The 20,771-nt window shown below is 35.6% G+C and overlaps 1 protein-coding gene across 7 annotated transcripts in view; it reads left to right on the forward strand.

Moving 5' to 3' along the window:
- LOC132124973 (collagen alpha-1(XXV) chain) overlaps nucleotides 1–20,771 on the forward strand; it is a 712,477-nt gene that overhangs the window by 404,643 nt on the left and 287,063 nt on the right. For all 7 annotated transcript variants that reach the window (XR_009426824.1, XR_009426827.1, XM_059536150.1 and 4 more), the window contains one exon: nucleotides 13,478–13,504. Coding sequence is in view for 5 of the 7 variants with exons in the window: in XM_059536150.1 (XP_059392133.1) it covers nucleotides 13,478–13,504 (27 nt within the window). In the remaining 2 variants the exon portion in view is untranslated. The remainder of the gene's footprint in view (nucleotides 1–13,477; nucleotides 13,505–20,771) is intronic.

Genomic DNA, 20,771 nt, shown 5'->3' on the forward strand with positions numbered 1-20,771 from the left:
CATTGGATTTGCAAGGCATCTTTTCAGCCAGTTTACTTGTGTTGACAGTGTCTGCAAAATCAAAAAAATCAAGGCCACCTTCGCTTCTAGAGTTAGTATGCACATCTCTTTTTAACTTGTACGGTCTATTTTTCCAAATAAAATCCAAAAATATTTTATTAATTTCTTTTATAGCTTTATCGTTGACAAACAAAGAAAGAGCAGAATATACAAAGTGAGAGAGCCCTTCAACTTTAGATAAAAGAACTCTACCATATAATGTAAGATCTCTCTGAAGCCAGATGTTAAAGATGTGTTTCGTTTTTATAATTTTATGTCTACTGATTAAATTTTTAGTGATATGAATTCCTAAATATTTTACACTTTTTTTTAACTAGGATGCCTCCTAAGACTGTATCATCCATATCATGAATTGACATAATTTCACATTTCGAAGTATTAAGTTTTAGACCTGAAGCACATGAGAATTGTTCAACCAAATCCAGAGCTTTTGGTAACTGACATTTGTCCTGCAAAAACAGTGTAGTGTCATCTGCTAGCTGTGATATTTTGAACTCTCTGTCAAAAATTGAAATTCCTTTCAAACTTTCATCTTGTTTAATTCTTAGACAGAGTAACTCTGTGGCTAAAAGAAATAAAAATGGGGAGATTGGACAGCCCTGTCTGACTCCACGATATATATTAAACCTCTTAGAAGTTTACAATTACTGAGCTGTTAATGCCTCTATAAAACATGGATACAGTCTCCATAAATGCTTTACCAAATCCAAATAATTCTAGAGTATGAAAAAGAAATTTGTGTTCTATGGAGTCGAAAGCTTTATCGAAGTCAAGAAAAAGTATGAGACCATCAGAATGAATTAAATCGGAATAATCCAGCAAGTCCAGTACTAATCTTATGTTGTTAGAAATGTGACGGCCTTTCATGAAACCAGATTGACATTCTGAAATGATATTGTCTAAACCATAACTTAATCTTTTAGCATAGACAGAGGCTAATATTTTATAATCTAATGTTAACAGAGTAATAGGTCGCCAATTGTCGATTATTAAAGGATCCTTGTCTTGCTTGGGTATAAGAGAAATGACTCCCTGTTTCATAGTAGCCGTCATATCTCCCTGACTGATGCATTCATTATACATATGAAATAATGGTAATTTAATAAACTCCCAAAAATGGAGATAAAATTCTACCGAGAGCACATCAATCCCAGGGGATTTACCTTTTTTTCATTTTATGTAGAGCTTGCTTGATTTCATCAATTGATAAAGGAGAATCACAAATTTGACTATACTCTCGATCAATAACTTTAATATGGTGTTTAATTAAATCAAAAAAAATTCTCAGAAATATTATGGTTGAAATTAGAGGTATAAAGAGTGCTGTAAAAATTTGCAACAAAATCATATATTACTTTTTGGTCTTTAGAAATGACTCCATCAATGTTTAGTGCAGAGATAGCTTTCCTCTGACCATTCCTTTTTTCCAGGGCAAAAAAATAACTAGAATTGCTTTCCCCCTCCTCCAACCATTTAGCACGAGACCTTGTATATGCACCTTTAGCCAAATCTAAGTAGGCTTTATCAAGCTCCAAATTTAACCTTTTTATTTCTTAATTTTCTTCTTCTGTAATTTTACTTTTAGTCAATAATTCATTAAGTTTATTAACCAACTCTGAATCAGTTTGACGTTTACTCTTTTTAATTTCTTTACTTCTTTTAACTGCTGTATGTCTGGCTTTATATTTGAAGAACTCCCATGTTTTTTTATAATCCCCATTTAAATCAGTAAATAATTCTTTGATAAGCTTGATGATACTATGATTAAACTGTTGATCTTTTAGCAAGGTATTATTAAGTTTCCAGTAACCCTTGAGTCTCGGATTATCATGGACGTCACTTATCTTTAAAAAAACTAATTTATGATCAGATAAGGGGGTAATGGTGTGAGAAATATCTTTTAAATAGCCAAGGATAGAAGAAGAAATGAAAAATAAATCAATCCTGGATCTAAGAGATAAAGTTTTATTTGACCAGGTAAAATCTTTTGTATAAGGGTTAAAGAACCGCCATGCATCAGTCAGGGAGAGATCTGTGCAAAGAGAAAAAATTAAGTCATTATTTTTTCCACCATCAAGTCTAGGGGGGTATCTGTCCAGACAACCATCTATGCATTCGTTGAAATCTCCTCCCAAAATAAAATAAGCATCAATATACTTCCTATTTACTTGCCTAAGTTTATCCACTAAATGAGAGAACATTACTCTGTTGGATGCAGAAGAGTTGTGACCATATACACAGCAAGCTATGAAGGTAGCATTATCTTGTTTGATTACAGCAATAACCCATCTGCTTTCTTCAGAGCTCAGAGTTTCTAAAACGGTCCCTTTAAAACGGTGTAACATAATAGCAGTTCCTGCCGAGTGATTGCTGCCATGACTAAAGAAAATTGAGTTTCCCCATTGATTCCTCCAAAATCTAACATCTGTTTCCCCTGAGTGAATTTCTTGAAGAAATATAAGATCAGCTGCACTTCTTTTACAAAATAAAAAAATGGCTTTTCTTTTTAAACTGTCCCGCAAACCTCGAACATTCAACGTTGCAACAGACAACGATTTGAACTTGTACTCCATAAGAACTACCAAACAATTTAAACAAAAACAACAAAAAGTAGCTTTCTTTAGCTTAACCCTAAATGTAAAGGGAGAGGTGGTTAATAACCTATGGAATATATTGATTTAGGATGAAAAACAATTAAAGAATAAAAAAAAAAAAAAAAGTCAAGACATAGATATTAAGGATAACAATTAAGGAGGATCAAAAATATTAACTTCCATGTTACACACAACTTTTTGTATGTTTTTATGCAGATACTGTTGTTAATCGTGTTGTGCGTTTTAGAGTGCTGCATGAGAAAAGATGCCAGTGCAGACAGCTTAGGTAACATCAGAATAGAAGACTTGCTTCCCATCAATCAAAGCAAAAGATCTGCGGATGTCACAGTGTCTGGGTTGTGTTCCCTGGGTTTCCACTAGGTGTCCTCAGTTCCCACAGTGTTTATCATTTATCACTTCCTGTCTCCTTATTTGGTCACCTTCCTCCTTGTTTAGTTAATTGATTGTTCCCCACCTGTCTCCTGTTTCCCCATCATCCTTTTGTGTATTTATACCTGGTCTGTCTGAGTCTTAGTCACAGAGTCCTTGTTTAATGTTGAACATTAATTCATGTCTGTCAGTTCTTGCCCTTGCCTTGTCTTCGTTTGGTTTATGTTTGGATGGATGTTTTTGGTTACGACTCATGCCTGGACTGTGTATTCTCTTTGGATTACCCTTTATTAAAGACGTACTCGCAATTGGTTCTCTCTCCTGTGTTTTCCGTAACACCGATCGTGACAGCGGAAGCTTGCTCTCTTGCCCTCCTCCCGTGCCTTCTTCACGAGAGGACACAACTTGTCCCGCGCTGCTCTATCGTCGGGAGACAAAGGCTCCGAAAGACGCAGTTTGTTGTCAGTTAGAAATTTGCAGCCTCTGGCAGCACCCCAAATCATGTCACGGATGCGACGCAGTGAGAAGAGGATTATGATTGATCTGGCCTTACCATCCGCTCGTTTCGGTCCCAGACGGTGAGCAACATCGACACTGTCATTTAGCCCGTCTCCAATTCCAGGAGCGATCTTCTTTAATATATTAAGAACCACGCTTCGGACATCCTCTCCATCTTTATCCGCAAAGTCGTGCAACTTCAGACACCATTTCCAACTGTAACAGCTGCATTCCTGTACACCTGCTTTCACTGATTTGTTTTCCTTTCTTATAGAGTGGATCTCTGATTCCAGATGATTAAGAGCCTCTTTGTGAATGCCGACATCCACAACAAGCTGTTGCACCGTTGCTGTCAGACTTTTGATCTGAGTTTCGATCGCTGAAATCTTTTGAAAGGTCTTGTCGTGCTTTAAAGCCAGCTCGCGTATTGCAGCCAAGATAATCCTCATTACTGATTCCGCTAACGTTAGATTCCGCGCGTTTCGATTTTTTGGCAGCTGGCTTCTGAGGAGTATTCGAAAGGGCATCGACAATAACCTCATTATCAAAGTTTGGACACGAGTCAAACCATTGTAACTCCGTGTCTCGCTGTGACTTCAGTCCTGTGCTACTACAGACCGATGCTGAATCCTCATACTGATCAACCATACCAGTTGCGTTGGAAGCCATATTGTCAAGACAAGCTTGTTTAACTTTCTTCTTTCCTTTTTTTCCCATGCATAAATATGTCAAAAGGGAATTATATGACTCTTTCACTTATGACCACGTTATCAACAGTCTAAGCAGTTGGTTATATCACTACTTCACCTCTATTTCCCTGTAGAACAAACACAACCACCTACAACGCCGCCATCTTGGCTGTTCGAAGGTCAGTTTATTTGAATTTGGCGCTCTCTCCTGAGAGCTTGTGACGCGCTCTGACGCACCTGTCAGCTGATGGAGGCGGAACTTACAGCGATCGCATTTTCCTTTCTTTCTTTTAATTTTAGACAGTTTTTATATATGTGAGATTGTGTTTTATGTTGAATGTGAATGTATCTGCATGATTACCATCTGTTTGAGTGCAAATCAACCCAAATCAGCTCGCTATTACTGAATGATCAAGGCTATCAAAGTGAACGCGTCTATATGAATAGAGAGAGTGGATTATTTACTTTGGCACATTTGTGTTATTACCATCTGTATAAGTGGCCATCAGCACATCAGCACTTATTTGCATCATAATTCATTGTAAAATATGCATCTCTAGCAATCTCAGGATGTTCTATATTGGCAAACAAAGTTAAATCTTTTTTTTTATTTTTCTTATTATTCTTATTTTTCTTACTCAAATTATTCTTATTGTATTTTTGTAGTGCTCAAATAAATCATTTATATGGTGTCTAAGTTTCTGTCTAGTGTTTTATAATTGAAAAAAAACTATGCAGCGGTATGTTTACTGACTAAATAGTTCGTAAAGTTCGTAAAATAGTAAATAGTTCGTAGAAGCCTTCAATACTATTGGGAAATATATTTTCTTATATTTGGGGGGTGGGGGGTGTAGACATAGTCTCATAAAAATATTTGCAGGAGTCTCATTTTTCATTATATTTTATTCAGATTTGAAATAGAAACTCATGAGACATATGGCTTTCAACCCATGACTTTTCTAGATTGCTCCAGGACTCATTTCATGTATTTTTATATCAAATAAAAAAATATTTAAGAGTGGGGAAAAAAATTCAAGGCACTTCAGTGTCTATAACTTTTAATATTTTTGAGCATTATCAAATCTGGTTGATAAAAAGTGAAGCCCAAAGGGTCTTCTTTCTAAAGACACCACAATTATGTTTGTAACACACTGAAGTAGGAAACTATTACAATTATAAGTTAGTTAGAGCACTTTCAGCTGTGAGTCCCATAATGGGGGGTGCTGGCTAACAGGTTAAAAAATATGCTAAGGCTTTTTGTATGGGGACAGACCCTAATTTAAGCAAGCAAACAGTATAGATTTAGATGGGCCTGAACATTACTTATAATTTTCAAAGAAAAATATCATGAGTCTCATGCATTTAACACATTTCACTGTAGCTTCCGCTACTGTTTGTCTCTTTATCAATAGTTTTCTCCATACACAAATCCATGATAATGTCTTCATTGTACACAGTCATTTTAACCATTTGATGCGAAACGCTAGACTTCACCAGTCTCTGTACTGAGCTGGATATCAACTGAAAAATACATGGTAGACATAATAGCAGCAAAAATCCTACCGCTACAATTGGTAACACAGTGTTGCACAGCCACTATCCCCATCCTCCCCACATTCCTGTCAGCCATTCTGCCCACACATTGTGTGTACGGTCAGGCTCTTTTACGGCCATTCTCATGTGGGTAATGATATTGGTAATGTTGTCACTGTAGTCTGGAATGTGAAAACAACATGATGTACCCAGCATTTTAAAGATGCCCCCAGATTCCAATGTAAACATGTCCAGAACTAATCTTTTCTGTATAACTGCTAGGGGTGTGCACGGATAGTCGAACATCTGAATATTCATTCTGCTGTAATTATTCAATAAATAAAAATGATATTCGAATATTGCTATATTTTTGCTTGCCGTAAAAAAAAAATCCACAATAAAACCTAATTCGGTCACTTTCTGTGATTCTCCACGGCATATGTCTGTAGACAAAAAATAATGAATGAATGAATGAATAAGAACTGCGGTCTTCTACAGTACTTCAAATATGCCGTAGAGAATCACAGAAAGTGACCGAATTCAAGAACATTGTTGCGGCATCTCTCAAGCAACGAATGAACACTGCTAACTTGGAGAATGCAGGGAAAACTCCTCTTCTCGCATCTGCCCTTGACCCTCGGCACAAACATCTCAGGTTCCTCGACGAAAAGATGAGAGGAGAAGAAAAAAACTTTTTGAACATTATCAAAGCTTTTTCCTTGATGCGAGTGGCACGGATCCAGCCGCCGTCACCAACGGTGAAGAGGATGCGGCAATGCCCACTCGTCGTAAAAGGGAGCCAGTTCTTCGGCGATGATTACAGAGAGTCCAGCCGAGACGAGTGGGAACAGTTCTTGCTGGAGCTGTGTATACCAACAGATGAGGATCCCATTCAGTGGGGATTTACTTAGAAAACTTAGTCGCTTAGCATACCGTCTATTTGTGTGTCCCGGCAACGTCTGTGCCGTCAGCGCGTTTTCTCCGCATCCGGCTTTATTGTTAGCAGACTAAGGAGCTGACTTTCCCCCGATCATGTTGACATGCTTGTGTTCCTTAACAAGTACATGTAAAACAATAGAAAAAAAAAAAAAGATTTGCTGACAGTTTAAAAGGTTAAAAGTTAAATGTAGTCTATGTTCTGTACAATAGCCTAATTGCTGCAGGCTGCTTTATTTACGTTTTTTCTTTGTTCACTTTTTATTTTTTATTTTTTTTAAGCTGTTCACTTTTTAACGTGGCTGACACTCCCTCTGAGTTAAAATATCCTGGAGTAATTCATTTACTCAAACAGTACACTGACTGAACTGTTGTGAAGAGAGAACTAAAGATAACGAACGAAAGATTGACTCGTTCTCAAGTCAAGAATCGGTTGCATTAGTCTTTGGATCACCAGTACACTGAACCGAGAATCGTTTCTGTCGGACACATCCGATTTGAGAACCGAGGAGCTGATGATACTGCACATGTGTGATTCAGTGTGAAGCAGGCTGACACACAGCGCGTATGAACTGAACTGGTTATTTTGGTGATTGATTCTGAACTGATTCTGTGCTAATGTTATGAGCGCAGGTAAACCGAAGGCTTGAATGAAGGGCAATCATCGCCAATGATGTCATTACATCGAGCACAAAAGAACCGGTGAACCGTTTTTTTTTTTTTCAACTTTTTTTTTTTTACTGTCCGAAAGAACCGGTTCGCAGAAAGAACCGAACTTCCCATCACTACTGCAGTGACTGTTAGCAGCGTTACTGCGGAGTCGTGAGTGTGTGGATTGACAACAGACCCGGAAGAGAATACAATGCTGAATAAAGTTGACCAAAATGTATTTTCGATGCTTCAACAAATTCTAACTGACCGTCTGATGTCACATGGACTACTTTGAAGATGTTTTTATTACCTTTCTGGACATGGATAGTATACCGTACATACATTTTCAATGGAGGGACAGAAAGCTCTCGGACTAAATTTAAAACATCTTAAACTGTGTTCCGAAGATGAACGAGGTTAGGAACGACATGATGGTGAGTCATTAATGACATAATTTTCATTTTTGGATGAACTAACCCTTTAAGTTATTGATGGATATATATTTATTCATTTTAACATTGTTATTATTTAATTTATTTATTTATTTTTCGTTAATTTCTTTCTTTGTTTTTGAGAGCAATTGTAACATAGAAAGCAATTTCCCTCTGGGATTAATGAAGTTCTTTGAATTAGAATTTGTGAAATACACAAAATATTATGTCAAAATGGCAGTCGGTTACGTATTAAATAAACATAAACAGTTAAGAAAATACTGGATATGTCACAGTATAATGGATCCATGCATTTCTTATATTAGGCTAATAATGTTGATCAAACAACAAAAGAAAACATGAGAATCACTCACTTAAGTAATTTCTGTAACTTTAATAGGTAATTGTGTCTAATAACTTCATATAGAAATACAGTTTTCATAAGCATGGTAAAATACTCTTTATTTAGGTCATTTGTATCATTGTATCTAATGGTCTCTGAGGACTAATCCCTCCTAAAGATGAAATCCTTGAACCGCCCCTGTAACCGAGAGCAATACACTGTATGCCTCAGATTTTTCTGTTTGGTAAAATAACATTATAATCTTCTTTGCAGTAGAGAAATCTGCTTACATGTAGACTACATGGGGAAAAGAGTAGCCATGCACACACTGGAAACATAACAGCTTTTGTGTCTTACAGTTTTTCTCAATCAATTTGACACATTTCTCCAAATTCAGGTCATTGTTCTCAAAACAGTTTACACAGTGATCACACTTTGGATTTATCCTAGACAGACTGTAAATTTCCATTAACTTAATAAAAACAAATCATGTGCACAAAAAAAAAAAAAAAAAAAAAAATTACAGATTACATAATCGTTGACCCATGTATCACACAGTTGCTTTAGAGTAATATTATAAGGTAAAGTACACAAAGAGCAATAATAATTATGCAAAATAAATAAATAAATAAATAAATAAATAAATAGAAAAAGGGGAGGGGTAAATAAAGAGGTGCAGGTCTATAATGTGTAATGAGAGTCAAGTTATTTATATAGCGCTTTAAACAAAACAGATTGTGTCAAAGCAACTGAACAACATTAATTAGGAAAACAGTGTGTCAAAAATGCAAAAGGACAGTTAAAGGCAGTTCATCATTGAATTCAGTGATGTCATGATGCAGCTCAGTTCAGTTTAAATGGTATCTGTGCAATCATTTGCAAATCAAGTCAACAATATCATTGTAAATGAATTGTCCCCAACTAAGCAAGCCAGAGGCGACAGCAGCAAGGAACCAAAACTCTGTGGGTGACAGAATGGAGAAAAAACCTTGGGAGTATCCAGCCTCAGTCGGGGGACAGTTCTCTTCTGACCAGTCGAAACCAGCAGTTCTTTACAAGGTCTTTACAGGGGATCGGTATCTGGGGCTCATATAGTTGTACTGGTCTCTGCTGACTTTGAGGGCTGTAGAGGTCTGGACTGGATACATACTGGATACGGGTGACTGCAGTGACCATCTGATCTGGATACAAACTGGATCTGGTGGCTACGGTGACCTCAGAATAAGAGGGAAACAGATTAATATTAACGTAGATGCCATTCTTCTAATGATGTAGCAAGTACATCGGGTGTTATGGGAAGTGTTCCCGGTTCTGGTTTACCTAATTAATTCAGCCTAAAAATCCTTTAATGGATTTGGACATTAGAAGCGTATAAGTGTGTTATGTGTAAACCAGGTTAAAGAGATGGGTCTTTAATCTAGATTTGAACTGCAAGAACTGTGAACTGTGCGTCTGCCTCCCGAACAATGTAAGGTAGGTTATTCCAGAGTTTAGGGGCTAAATAGGAAAAGGATCTGTCGCCCGCAGTTGACTTTGATGTTCTAGGTATTCAAGTTGCCAGAGTTTTGAGAACACAGCGGACGTGGAGGACTATAATGTAACAAGAGCTCGTTCAAATACCATTCGGTCAAGACATGTTCCTGGATCAACATCTTTTGATGATCCTGGATCGGATTTTATATCCTGAAAAGTTATATCTCAATTCTGACTGGTTGACTGGAAAGTTGTTCCAGAATCAACAAGGATGTTGATCCAGGAACATGTTGTACTTGTCGAAATCACGCTCACCAAACCATTCAGGGCTTTATAAGTAATAAGCAAGATTTTAAAATGTACACAATGTTTAATAGGGAGCCAATGCAGTGTTGACAGAACCAGGCTTATATGGTCATACTTCCTGGTTTTAATATGAATTCTAGCTGCTGCATTTTGGACTAGCTGGAGCTTGTTTATTAAGTGTGCAGAACAACCACCCATTAAAGCATTAAAATAATCTAACCTTGAGGTCATTAACAAATGGATTAACATTTCTGCATTTGACAATAAGAGCATAGGTCGTAATTTAGATATATTTTTGAGATATTTTTGAAAAATGCAGTTTTACAAATGCTAGAAACTTTGTTTTTCAGAATTTAGCAGTAGTTTAGAAGAGAGAGAGAAGAAGAAGAATGAAACGGGTATAAAAAGATGAACAGAAAGGAGGATTTGAGAAAAGAGAAGAGGAGAGGAAAGGCAGAAGAGATGAGTAGAATTACAAATATGTTATGAGCCCCTGTTCTTTCTCCTTTTTTATTTCTTTACTGAATTCAGCTGCTAATTGAATGGGGGCAGAGAAAACACCTGAGGCCTCTGCCTATTCAAGAGCTGCTGGTGGCACTTCAATGGTGGCTTGCCCTGCGAACTATGTTTTGTGTTTGATTTTTGTTTTTGATTTTCCTTATTCTCTTTTATTTAAGGATGGTGAGCGAACAATTGCTTGTTTAGATATCACAGTACATAGAAAGCATAGGTAGTGGTGAGCAGAGCGAGGCTTCGTGAAACTCTGAAACAGTCGAAGTAAATATGCAGAGGCTTCGAAACAATTAGACACACTTCTCTACGGTGACACCTAGTGGTTATTTTTAAGTATTGGTCTGAAACAGTACAAACAACTAATCAATTAAGCGGATTGACAAATTATATAATGTATATTTTGCTCTCATGAATTCACTATGTGGGTTGGGGGAGTGATCAGTGTGCATGATTGGTATTTTGTTAGAGCCTGTCTCTTTAGGTTAGAATCCCGGGTGAAGCATGTGTATAATTATAATATTTAAAAGTTGTGTTTTTATTGTTCTGTTCTTGTAATGTGTTGTAACACCTCTCTGACAACTGAATGAACCCTTTGTGAATGTTATTTTGATTCTGAAAAAATGTACATTAAAAGATATCAAGCTACAAGGAAAGGCATTTTTTTTTTTTACACAAATATTTTTATTTAAATATATTATTTTTTTCTGCTCCATTAACTCTACTTTGCGGGAGTTAGGCTAAGACAGATGTCTTAAAAAAGAGAGAGAGAGAGAGTGAGAGAGAGAGCAGGGGCTTGCAACAGGAGTGCATTGGTATAGTGGAAAAAGCATGAGGATAAACAGTATTTTTTATTTTTATTTATATTTTTTGGAGTGGCCAGAGTGGGCCAAAACTCTACAACAGAGCTGTACAAGATTGATCTCAAGTTATCAGAAGCTTTGCTTTGCAGATTTTGCAGATCAAATCGATTGAGAGAAACTGTACTGGCCCTGATAATCATAACATACATACTATTTGCTGCATTTATGGAAATCAGTTTTGTTTCATTTTGTTTTGTTTTGTTTTGATAAATTACTTGCTCTACCTGTTGCTTTTGTCAACACCTGCTTCAACCGCCTGTTGGTTTAAGCCAATTTTTAAAGTCAAATAAATTAGATCGCAGTGAAGTCTGAAAGATAAATATGGATTATTGAAATTGTATTAATAAAAGTGTGTGTGAAATATTTTGGAATTTAAATGTTCACATCTTAAATATACAGCCATCTTGAATTTCAGCCCGTAAAAATGCAAGCACACTGAAAAAAACAATAAGTAGATTTACTTAATTTTTATTTTGCTAATTCCTTATTTATTCATTAAGTATTGAATTAAGTAAAATCTAACTAAGTTAGGTACATTTAACAAAGGAAATTAGTAAATTTAACATGGTCAGTTAGAGATTGATAAGTAATATCTATCTAGTTATTTTGTAAAACATGCACTTCTAAAGTACATTACCCTACAGTTTATATAATTTACTCAAACAAGTTAGCACTGGAAAACAACCATGCTATTAAACGTGGTTCATTTGCATACATGTAAGTAAGCAAGTAGACAGCTTGTTATCCTTTGAAGATAATATTTCCACTCAGTACAATTATTACCCAAATTAACACAGAGACCTCAATACTTGGTACACCATACACAATGGCGGTAACAATCAATGCATAGTGTTTGAGTATAAATGGGTCATTTTGAGTAGAAAATTAACCCCAGATATCACAAAACAATAAGTTACTAAACCTAATGACAAAATCAACCCGTGTAAAACAGTGTAAATACAACTCAAAACAGTGAAAATGTTAACCTTTATTATTATTTTATTTTATTACTATAACCTTAATTATTCATGCCCCAGTGCATGATGGGAAAAACAGGATTATAACTTAACATAACAAATGATTAAAATATGCTTATAATTTCAAACTGGAATTTCTACAAGTTTAAATTGATTAGTAAAATAAAATTTACTTTTTGATTTTTTTTTATTCTTGCCTGAACTTCATTATTTAATGAAGAAATTACATGTTTTTTTTTAGTATTTACTTCACCACAAAATAATTTTTATCTGTGCACTGTTAATGCAATGCAAGTTTTTTTCAAATAGTGCAAATGGAACACATTTTTTTTTTTAAATACATTTGTCACTATTTTACATTCATAGTTAAAAACAGTACAAAAAAAATAAGGTACATTTATATGTTCAGTTTGTCAAAAAATATGCACTCATTTTTAACAGCCATTAGTGGATAAACATATTTTTTTCCTACAGAATTGTGTGGTTCTGACATCTACCAAAAGACCAATAAAAACATGACACCATGTTGCAGGTACAGTGCTGCTAGAAAGGGGGATAATCAGAGGAGTATTTGGATCTGGTGCAGTGAGCACTGCTGTGGCGAGTCAAATGCCCTTCCAGCCAAGCCAGATGAGCATGTGTTTTGGCATAATGTTTGTGCTAGGATAGTGAGGAGGCATGGTGCCCTTTCACCTCTCAAGACATGTAATGTGCTTTTGTGCTTTTGTTAAACCTCTTTTATTCTTGTTTTTACAACCTTATGTGATGCTTATTTTGCATAATAATTTTATATATCTGTTATAGCAATGATTTGTTGTGCTAATCAGGTGGTTAATTTGAGCTGAAATTTGCATAAGACTTATTTCTCTGCCTGCCAAGAAACATACACCAACAATTTTTTGGGGTCTATGGTTAAACCAATCAGACAAAGAAATGGCTTTTCTTTTTATACTTAGATTTAAGGACACACTCCAAATGCTTGCTATTTTCTTGTGCTCAGTTTAATATATTGAAAAATGACATTGTGGGGAAGGTTATTAATAAAACAGATTTTGAGTATCAATATCATTCAGGTCTCATTAAACAGTCACACTAGTTATTTAGCAGAAAAAGTTAAAGAACATCACAGTGTAGAATACTGTTCCTTAATATCCAGAATTGCTCTGGTTTAGTTGGTTCATTTTGGTACATTTTAATTCCTTTTTATCATTTTCTCGTTTCAGGGACCTGAGGGCCCTCCAGGACATAAGGTACTGTACAGTTGAAGTAATCAACATTTTTTACAAATCATGTAAACCTGTTTAAGATAGAACAATATTTTTTATTTATCTATTTGAAAGAAATCAATACTTTTATTTTCATCAATGATGCATTTAATTGATCGTAAGTGACAGTAAAGACTTGTGGATTTTTACAAAACATTCAACTTCAAATAAATGCTGTTCTTTTGAACTTTGTTCGGCAAAATATCTTGAAAAAAAGTTTCACAATTTCCATAAAAATGTTGCAAATGTTAAATATATCTGGCAGCACTAAAATAAAAAAAAACTTTGCCATCACATGAATAAATAACACAAATTTAAGCATAAATCATATGCACATAATCAATTATGTAAGGATCAAATGAATTAAATAGAATAATTCTCAGGCAGACATGAATAAGGGGAAAACTCATACAAATAGAGTTGTTCCGATTCCGATACTAGTATCGGAAATATCACCAATACCACAACAAATTCTGGCATCGGCGAGTACATGAACCCATATACTGATCCGATACCATTTTTCTTAAACAAGACCTAGTTATGACCGCTAGCTTTGCCTAAGCGCTGCACGGTTCTTCTTCACTGCTCAGAATGCATTTTAAACACAGGAAGTTGTGCTGTGTTGCCATAAGCAACCCCTGTTTAGAGCAGCGAAGAATAAATGATGCGTTAGCAGTATGTCCGCTGTTTAGCAGTATTTCAGACTGGACCAACCAGACAGTTAAACGGCGACTAGGGATGCCACAAGTACTGGCACTTCACTACCAAGTCGGTGCTGAAAATTTAAAAATGTGATGATACCAGCGTCTCTGTAGTACCGGTAGTAAGTTACCAGCTCCCAAGTATATTCGGTACCCACAGCTGCGTTCAGTCGCTTCCGTGTTAGTCTAAGTGCAAGGATCCAGACTGTAGCCGAATATATACTAGTGTCTGTGAATATTAAACTGCAAAATACTATTTAAATATTCCTCCTGCAAATTCTACATCTCTGTGGGTGATGGGGGCAGATGCGCGGGAGCTCGCTGTTTTGTAGTCCCTCCCATGTGTCACTATATGAGGACACGAACGCATAAACCGTCACTTCATGAGAATTTACCATTTCATTTGAGAAAACTGTCATATCATAAACACAGACACTCAAAGATCTTCATGGAAACCCATCAAAATAAATGGTCGGTTTAACGTGAGTAAATTGACAATGTATTAAGCTACTGTTGTAGCCTACAGTAGATTTAGCTGTCTCTATGTAGTAATAATAATACGTCTCTATTAATAATAAAAATTATGCCTAGATGGTTGCTTGTTTCTTACTTGTTTTGTAGTAAAGAGATTATCTCATTAATATATCATTTTTTATATTCCTAGACTTATTTGATGCAGTTTTTTATAGTTATATTGTAAAACTAAAATACCTTTTTAGTTTGCGGTGTTAGATTTTTGGCTGCATTTGAAGTTCTTTTTCGCTTAAGAAAATAAATAATATTACTGTCAAATTCATGTCAGATAATACAAATACTGTAATAAATACAATAGTTCACCATGTATTTGTTCATGCTTTATTAAGGGATAAGTCACACCATAAAATAAGTCTAGCAATTTACACAGGGCTAGTAGTATATACAGCTGTATGTAAACATATGTAAACATATACATATTACTGAGTCTTTTTGGGGGATTATGTATACACAACAGTGTGTAAAAAAAAGTACATAGAGTACATAGAGGAGGGTGTTACCACAGGTGGTTTGTACAGGCCCACTCACCTGTGTGTAGCACCCTTCGAATTGCACAGAAAAAATAATGTTGAGAGAATAGGTCTTTTTTATATCACTGTACTAGTTTTGCATGTAAAACAATGTTGGGGAATCCTGGAACGTGACATATGAGAGAAACTCCAGTATTACAATTTGGCGTCACACTAGCCATGATAAAAAATTAAGGAAACTAAGCAACTGCAAACAATATATGTCTTCCTCAGATATAGTATTAGTTCTGCAGTGTAAACATTATAATCTCCTTTGTGGTTGTGAAAGCTGCTTACATGTAGTCTACATGGGGAAATGAGTAATGTTAACAGTGATGATGTAGAAATAGTAATCAGCTTTTCCACATACAGTAGGTGGCCAAGCAGAGTGTGCTTTCTACCACCGCGAGCACCACCGCTGCCGCCACCATGGCTGCAAAGTTTTTTTACAGCTTTTGAGTGGCGCTTTAACCACAAGTTATCAAACAAACACATCAAAGCACATTTTCGCAAATGGTCATCAGTTTTGCCTCGCCGATGTGTTACATTTGACGGCTGCAGTTGGGGAAAATGAAAGAAAAACACTGTAGTTAAAATATTTATTATTAACAGATGAAATTTTTAATTAAACCTGGCCATGATTTAGCTAAATCACTGAAACTGAATACATTGGACGGATTAATAAAACGTCCTCACATTTAAACTCAAGTTCTCTCTTTATAATCATCAAAGTTTACATGATTTAAAAAAAGAGCTTCATTTATTGACAACTTCATTGATTTTAAAGGGAGCCACCATTGCTTTATAAAGTTGTATAATAATTAAGTAAAACTACAAAATTTTAATAAAAACTATTCCAGTGTGCAAGAGTGCAAGATTTCTGCAGCATGCATGATGTTGAGTGTGACACTCAACATGTCTACATATTTTATCTTTGTTACAACTGTTTATTTTGTATAATTGCATGTAAAAGATAATTAACTTTGTAATACATATGCAAAATGTGAAAATGCAATCTTATTCGCAGTCTATACCATTTTATAATAATTTGAACAATAATATTTAACTTAACCTGCTTTATATCTTTATTATTTAATGTTTTATTATTTAAAGTTTATGAGAGTCATGTATCCATTTAATCTTGATCAAAACCAACTAATGATCAATGATTTGGAGCGACATCGGCGTTAGATCACTTTAAAACATCAAATTGCCTTCAATTTACAGGTTATATATAACTGCATCTGTCTCTGTTGTAGACTTGTGAAGATTTTTTTTTAATGCAGATCCCATACAGTTACCTAAAAGAAATGTGCTCTATTACTATTCACATTCAAATGTTGTGCGTAAAATTATTAATGCATGTGCATTACAGGGAGGTGCCCTCGTGATCACTTGAATTTTTTTCCTGATAATGAAAATCCACGTCCATGTGGAGAGAGTCAGCACCATGAATGTCATCTTGCAGCCAACAAGAAAACATTTGTTTATTAATAAATAATTAAAATGTCTCTTTTTTCATAAATATTAGGCTACTTCTGCCTGTGATTTGTGGCAAAATGAATGCGTGTGCTTGAGCGTGGAATATATTAAGGCTCATTATGGATTATTTGACTGTGTTAATTTAATATGTATGATTAGTTGAATAATGACCTAAATATTAACTACTAGTAACAAAAAAAAAAAAAAAATTCTTACATAGGAGACAACCCTATTAGATTCTCTCTAGACATATTTGTTAAAGTTTTTAAAGCATTTTACTTATTTGCATAAATTTGCTTTCAGAACGGCCAGTAACAGAGAGATTACACATCCTTAACATTGATTTTTCCTCTGCAAAACAAAAATGAAAATTTTTATAAAATTAATAGGCCTGTTTTATTTTTTGAGAATGGTCAAATCTTCTCCTTCCTGCGGATACGGTTGCTTCTGGTTTGTGCATTGTAAATCACAGAAAGTCTGCAAAATATGTTGTTTCCCAAAAACTCGGGTCTTATTTGTCAAGTTGTAAAGCATGTGTATTTACCAAATCTAAAATGGCCTATAAAACACTTTCATAGACGGATACTTTTCTGATGTTTGGACTCTGTTTGGGATTTAGAAAAACATACAGAGATGGTTCAATATATTGGTAATGAATACATTGTGAGAATTTATATTTCAGGTTTTGACTGAATGTCATGTCAATAATGCTGGAATTCAGTAACGTGCGGTGAAATCTTGTCATGGGTAGGCTGTGACCTATCAATGTGTGAAATATATGTTCATATATTCATTCAGTTAATTTAGCAACCCAAGTTCATATCAGGCATCATCAGATCGCTGCCTGCATTCAGCAAAGTCAGTCATGTGAGGCTAATGTACAATCAAATATAATAATCAAATTAATGGACACATCTATCTTATGACTTATACAACAAACAAATGTTTTGTGCGGGACACAGAGAAGGAGGCGGCGCGGCAGCCTAGTCACTTCAATCAAAATGCGCAAACGCGCACAGACAGCCACGGCACACACACACACACACACTTTTGGTCTGGTGATGGCGCACCAGGCTACAGTCAGAAAACATTGCGTCAGCAGTACAGCTTTAAAGTACAAAAACAGCTTATTCGCTCCTACAAACTGCTAGGCGCACACACCGACACGTAAGTATACTAGATGCTAGTATTCGGGAAGTGCGCGGATTGAGTGAGAGCGAGTAGATCACGTGACATGAAGCAAGCTCGGTCTCTGCCTCAATGTTGATAATTCAAGACAGCATGAGAACTGACTGCGCATGCGCAAATCTACATAAACTACGTTCTATGGACCAAAGAGGCACCGCTCACCTCTGCCTCAATGGCCATGGCTTTTGAATTTCCTGCATGAAACAACGTTTTTAGGAGCAAACAATGGCAAAATGAGTATATTATGTGTATTCCTGAAAATTTTTGTTACAAAAAATAATATTTGGAATAAAATTAATGCAATTAATAATGTGGTGAATTAATAAAGCTCTTGGAATTAATAAATGTAATGTCAACATTTCCTTTGGTGAGGCACTGCCTACCCTGCCTACCCTGACCGCACTTCCCTGCTGGAATTGCCCAGTAGCGTGCCGTGGGGTTTCAGTCAGGGCCTTCATTAAGCAACTATAAACTACATACCCTTACACATCTTACGTTACCACATCTCTGTAACCGCTAACACAGCCATATGCATATAATTTGCATATTATGCTGCACATAGGCTCTCAACAACAATGACAGCTAATCAACAATTTCAACAGTAGGCTAGATGGGGTGGGTTAAATTCAGAGTAAATTTCCCTACATGAATCGGTAAAAGTAATCCACCAGTATATATATATGATTCACTATGAACATTCACTTTAATGTCACTTTAAAATGACGACGCACCCACAGCAGCAGAACTGTAATGTACAAATGCTGGACATCCACACATCACGCCACAGTATTTTCAAACAACATGTACACCTCCATAACAATGTGCATGAATCAACACTCGTCAAATAATAAATCACTCACCTGTCACTTGTAAATAAAGTCGTCTGTCATTCCATGTCCCTTTTACTCTTATTAAGAAAAAATAAATATGGCCAAAGAACTTGTTGTGCTAGTTGTTAGCCAGATAGCTAGATGCAATCTTTGAAATGCCGCAAAAAACACGTTGATAGCGAATTCAGTTAGTTTATCCTTCAGTAGTTTATCCTTCAGTTATTCCTCTTTTGTCTGCAAAAAAGCGCCTTGAAAAGGCAGATAGGCAACAAGTTCTGGTGTAGAGGTGCCGGTGACAGCGGCATGGAAATTCCCAACTAAACGATGGACATAGTGTTGCCAAATTGGGCTACTTTAATAATGTTGCCGTGGGTTGTTTTTCATGTCTGCAGGTTGAAGCGACCTCGGTGACATGATATTTAGCCCCTGGAATGTGAATTTTACCAGGAGAACCCCGCCAAAAACATGTATTTAACTCATGGAATGCGATCTTTATTGAATTTTTTTTATTGAAACTGAAAATGATTAGGCCTACATGATGTCTCGGGACAGTTTCTTATTACTGCAGTATATTTTTACATTTGACTGCAGGGTTGTGCATACAATTAAAACAGTGCAAAACTGAAAATAGTCAAAGCAGCACATTAAAAACAAAAGTTTGGCAAACGCGCATCTCTTTCGGCCAGTTTCTTTGTTTCTCTCTCAGAGGCACCTCATGTCTCCTGAGAAAAAAACAAACCATATTGTTTTGTATGGAATACGGAGTATGTCGTTGCAAAAATTTCAAAAGCCAAACCAAATGAGGAATTTGGCATTTCCTAAAGCAGACACTTTGCCTAAACCTGCTCTGCAAGTTTGGAATGCTCATCAGATATTCCCCATATGAAAGAGCAAGAGATTCACACCTTTATTTCAATCCCCACAAGCTACACAAAACTACCCCCACCCCCCAAAACCCCAACCCCCTCCAGCTGGATTAAATTCAGTCACACAACTGTTTCTCAGTGTAAAATTGGACATGCTTTATATAAAAAGTAAAAAAAGTGGTGTAACATAATCCAGCGAACTGCAGAATAAACACATCTGTATTAATCACTTTATATATTATTTTATTATTATCCAAAAAAAAAAAACCCACCACAATCCGGGATTTCTGAAATCACCGACTACCTTCTGCTATGGATTAATCAAACTTTCCTTTTCCATTGCGTGTTTGCACATGCAAGACAGATGTATATATGAACCTGGACTGTCAGTGAGCACGCTGCTTTACGTTGCTTTTGAAAAATACTTATATTTCTAAAAAAAAAAAAAAAAAAAAAGGACATGCTTTTGAAGAATGCTTAGACTTATCACACCATTGGTAATAGCACCGTTTATTTTTCAACCTCACATAAAAATTATTAATGTATAAAAACAAATTTTTGCTGTAACAATAATTAATTATTAATAATTAAATATTAATGTCTTACTGTTAGCCATTCATGGATTCAGTCTTGTATGTATTATATGTATCTTATTGTAAATATAAATCATAATTTTCGGATGCATCAAAATGAACTACACCTGCTTTTAGAGCTTTGCACTTCAGCCCAAGCTCGACATGTTCACGCAGACAGAGTTGGCAGAAAGCGCATCTGGTTTATTTAGAAGCACAATTTTGTTGTATATTCATGTGAGTGTACACAAAAATAAGGGTACACCATTTACAGTTCTGGATGAAATATTAGTCTTATATGTATGAGCAAAAATGACAGCATACTTCAAGTTGTTTCCAGTGTTATGAAGAACAGAATGAAATGATCTCACTGGTGTCTCGTATTAACTTCCACTCTCCGCACAAACGCTTAAATATATGCCTAACAGTGCACTTTTAAATGTTTAAACTAACATTGTAATATGGTTTAATATGCTTTTGTTCTAGGGCTGTCCATTTTTTATTTTATTTTATTAATTTTTTTATTTAGCATAATCGGTGGAATTAAAATAAAAATCCACATTTGAATGC

Source organism: Carassius carassius, chromosome 3, assembly GCF_963082965.1.
Source record: "Carassius carassius chromosome 3, fCarCar2.1, whole genome shotgun sequence".
In the NCBI taxonomy this organism is placed as follows: domain Eukaryota; kingdom Metazoa; phylum Chordata; class Actinopteri; order Cypriniformes; family Cyprinidae; genus Carassius; species Carassius carassius.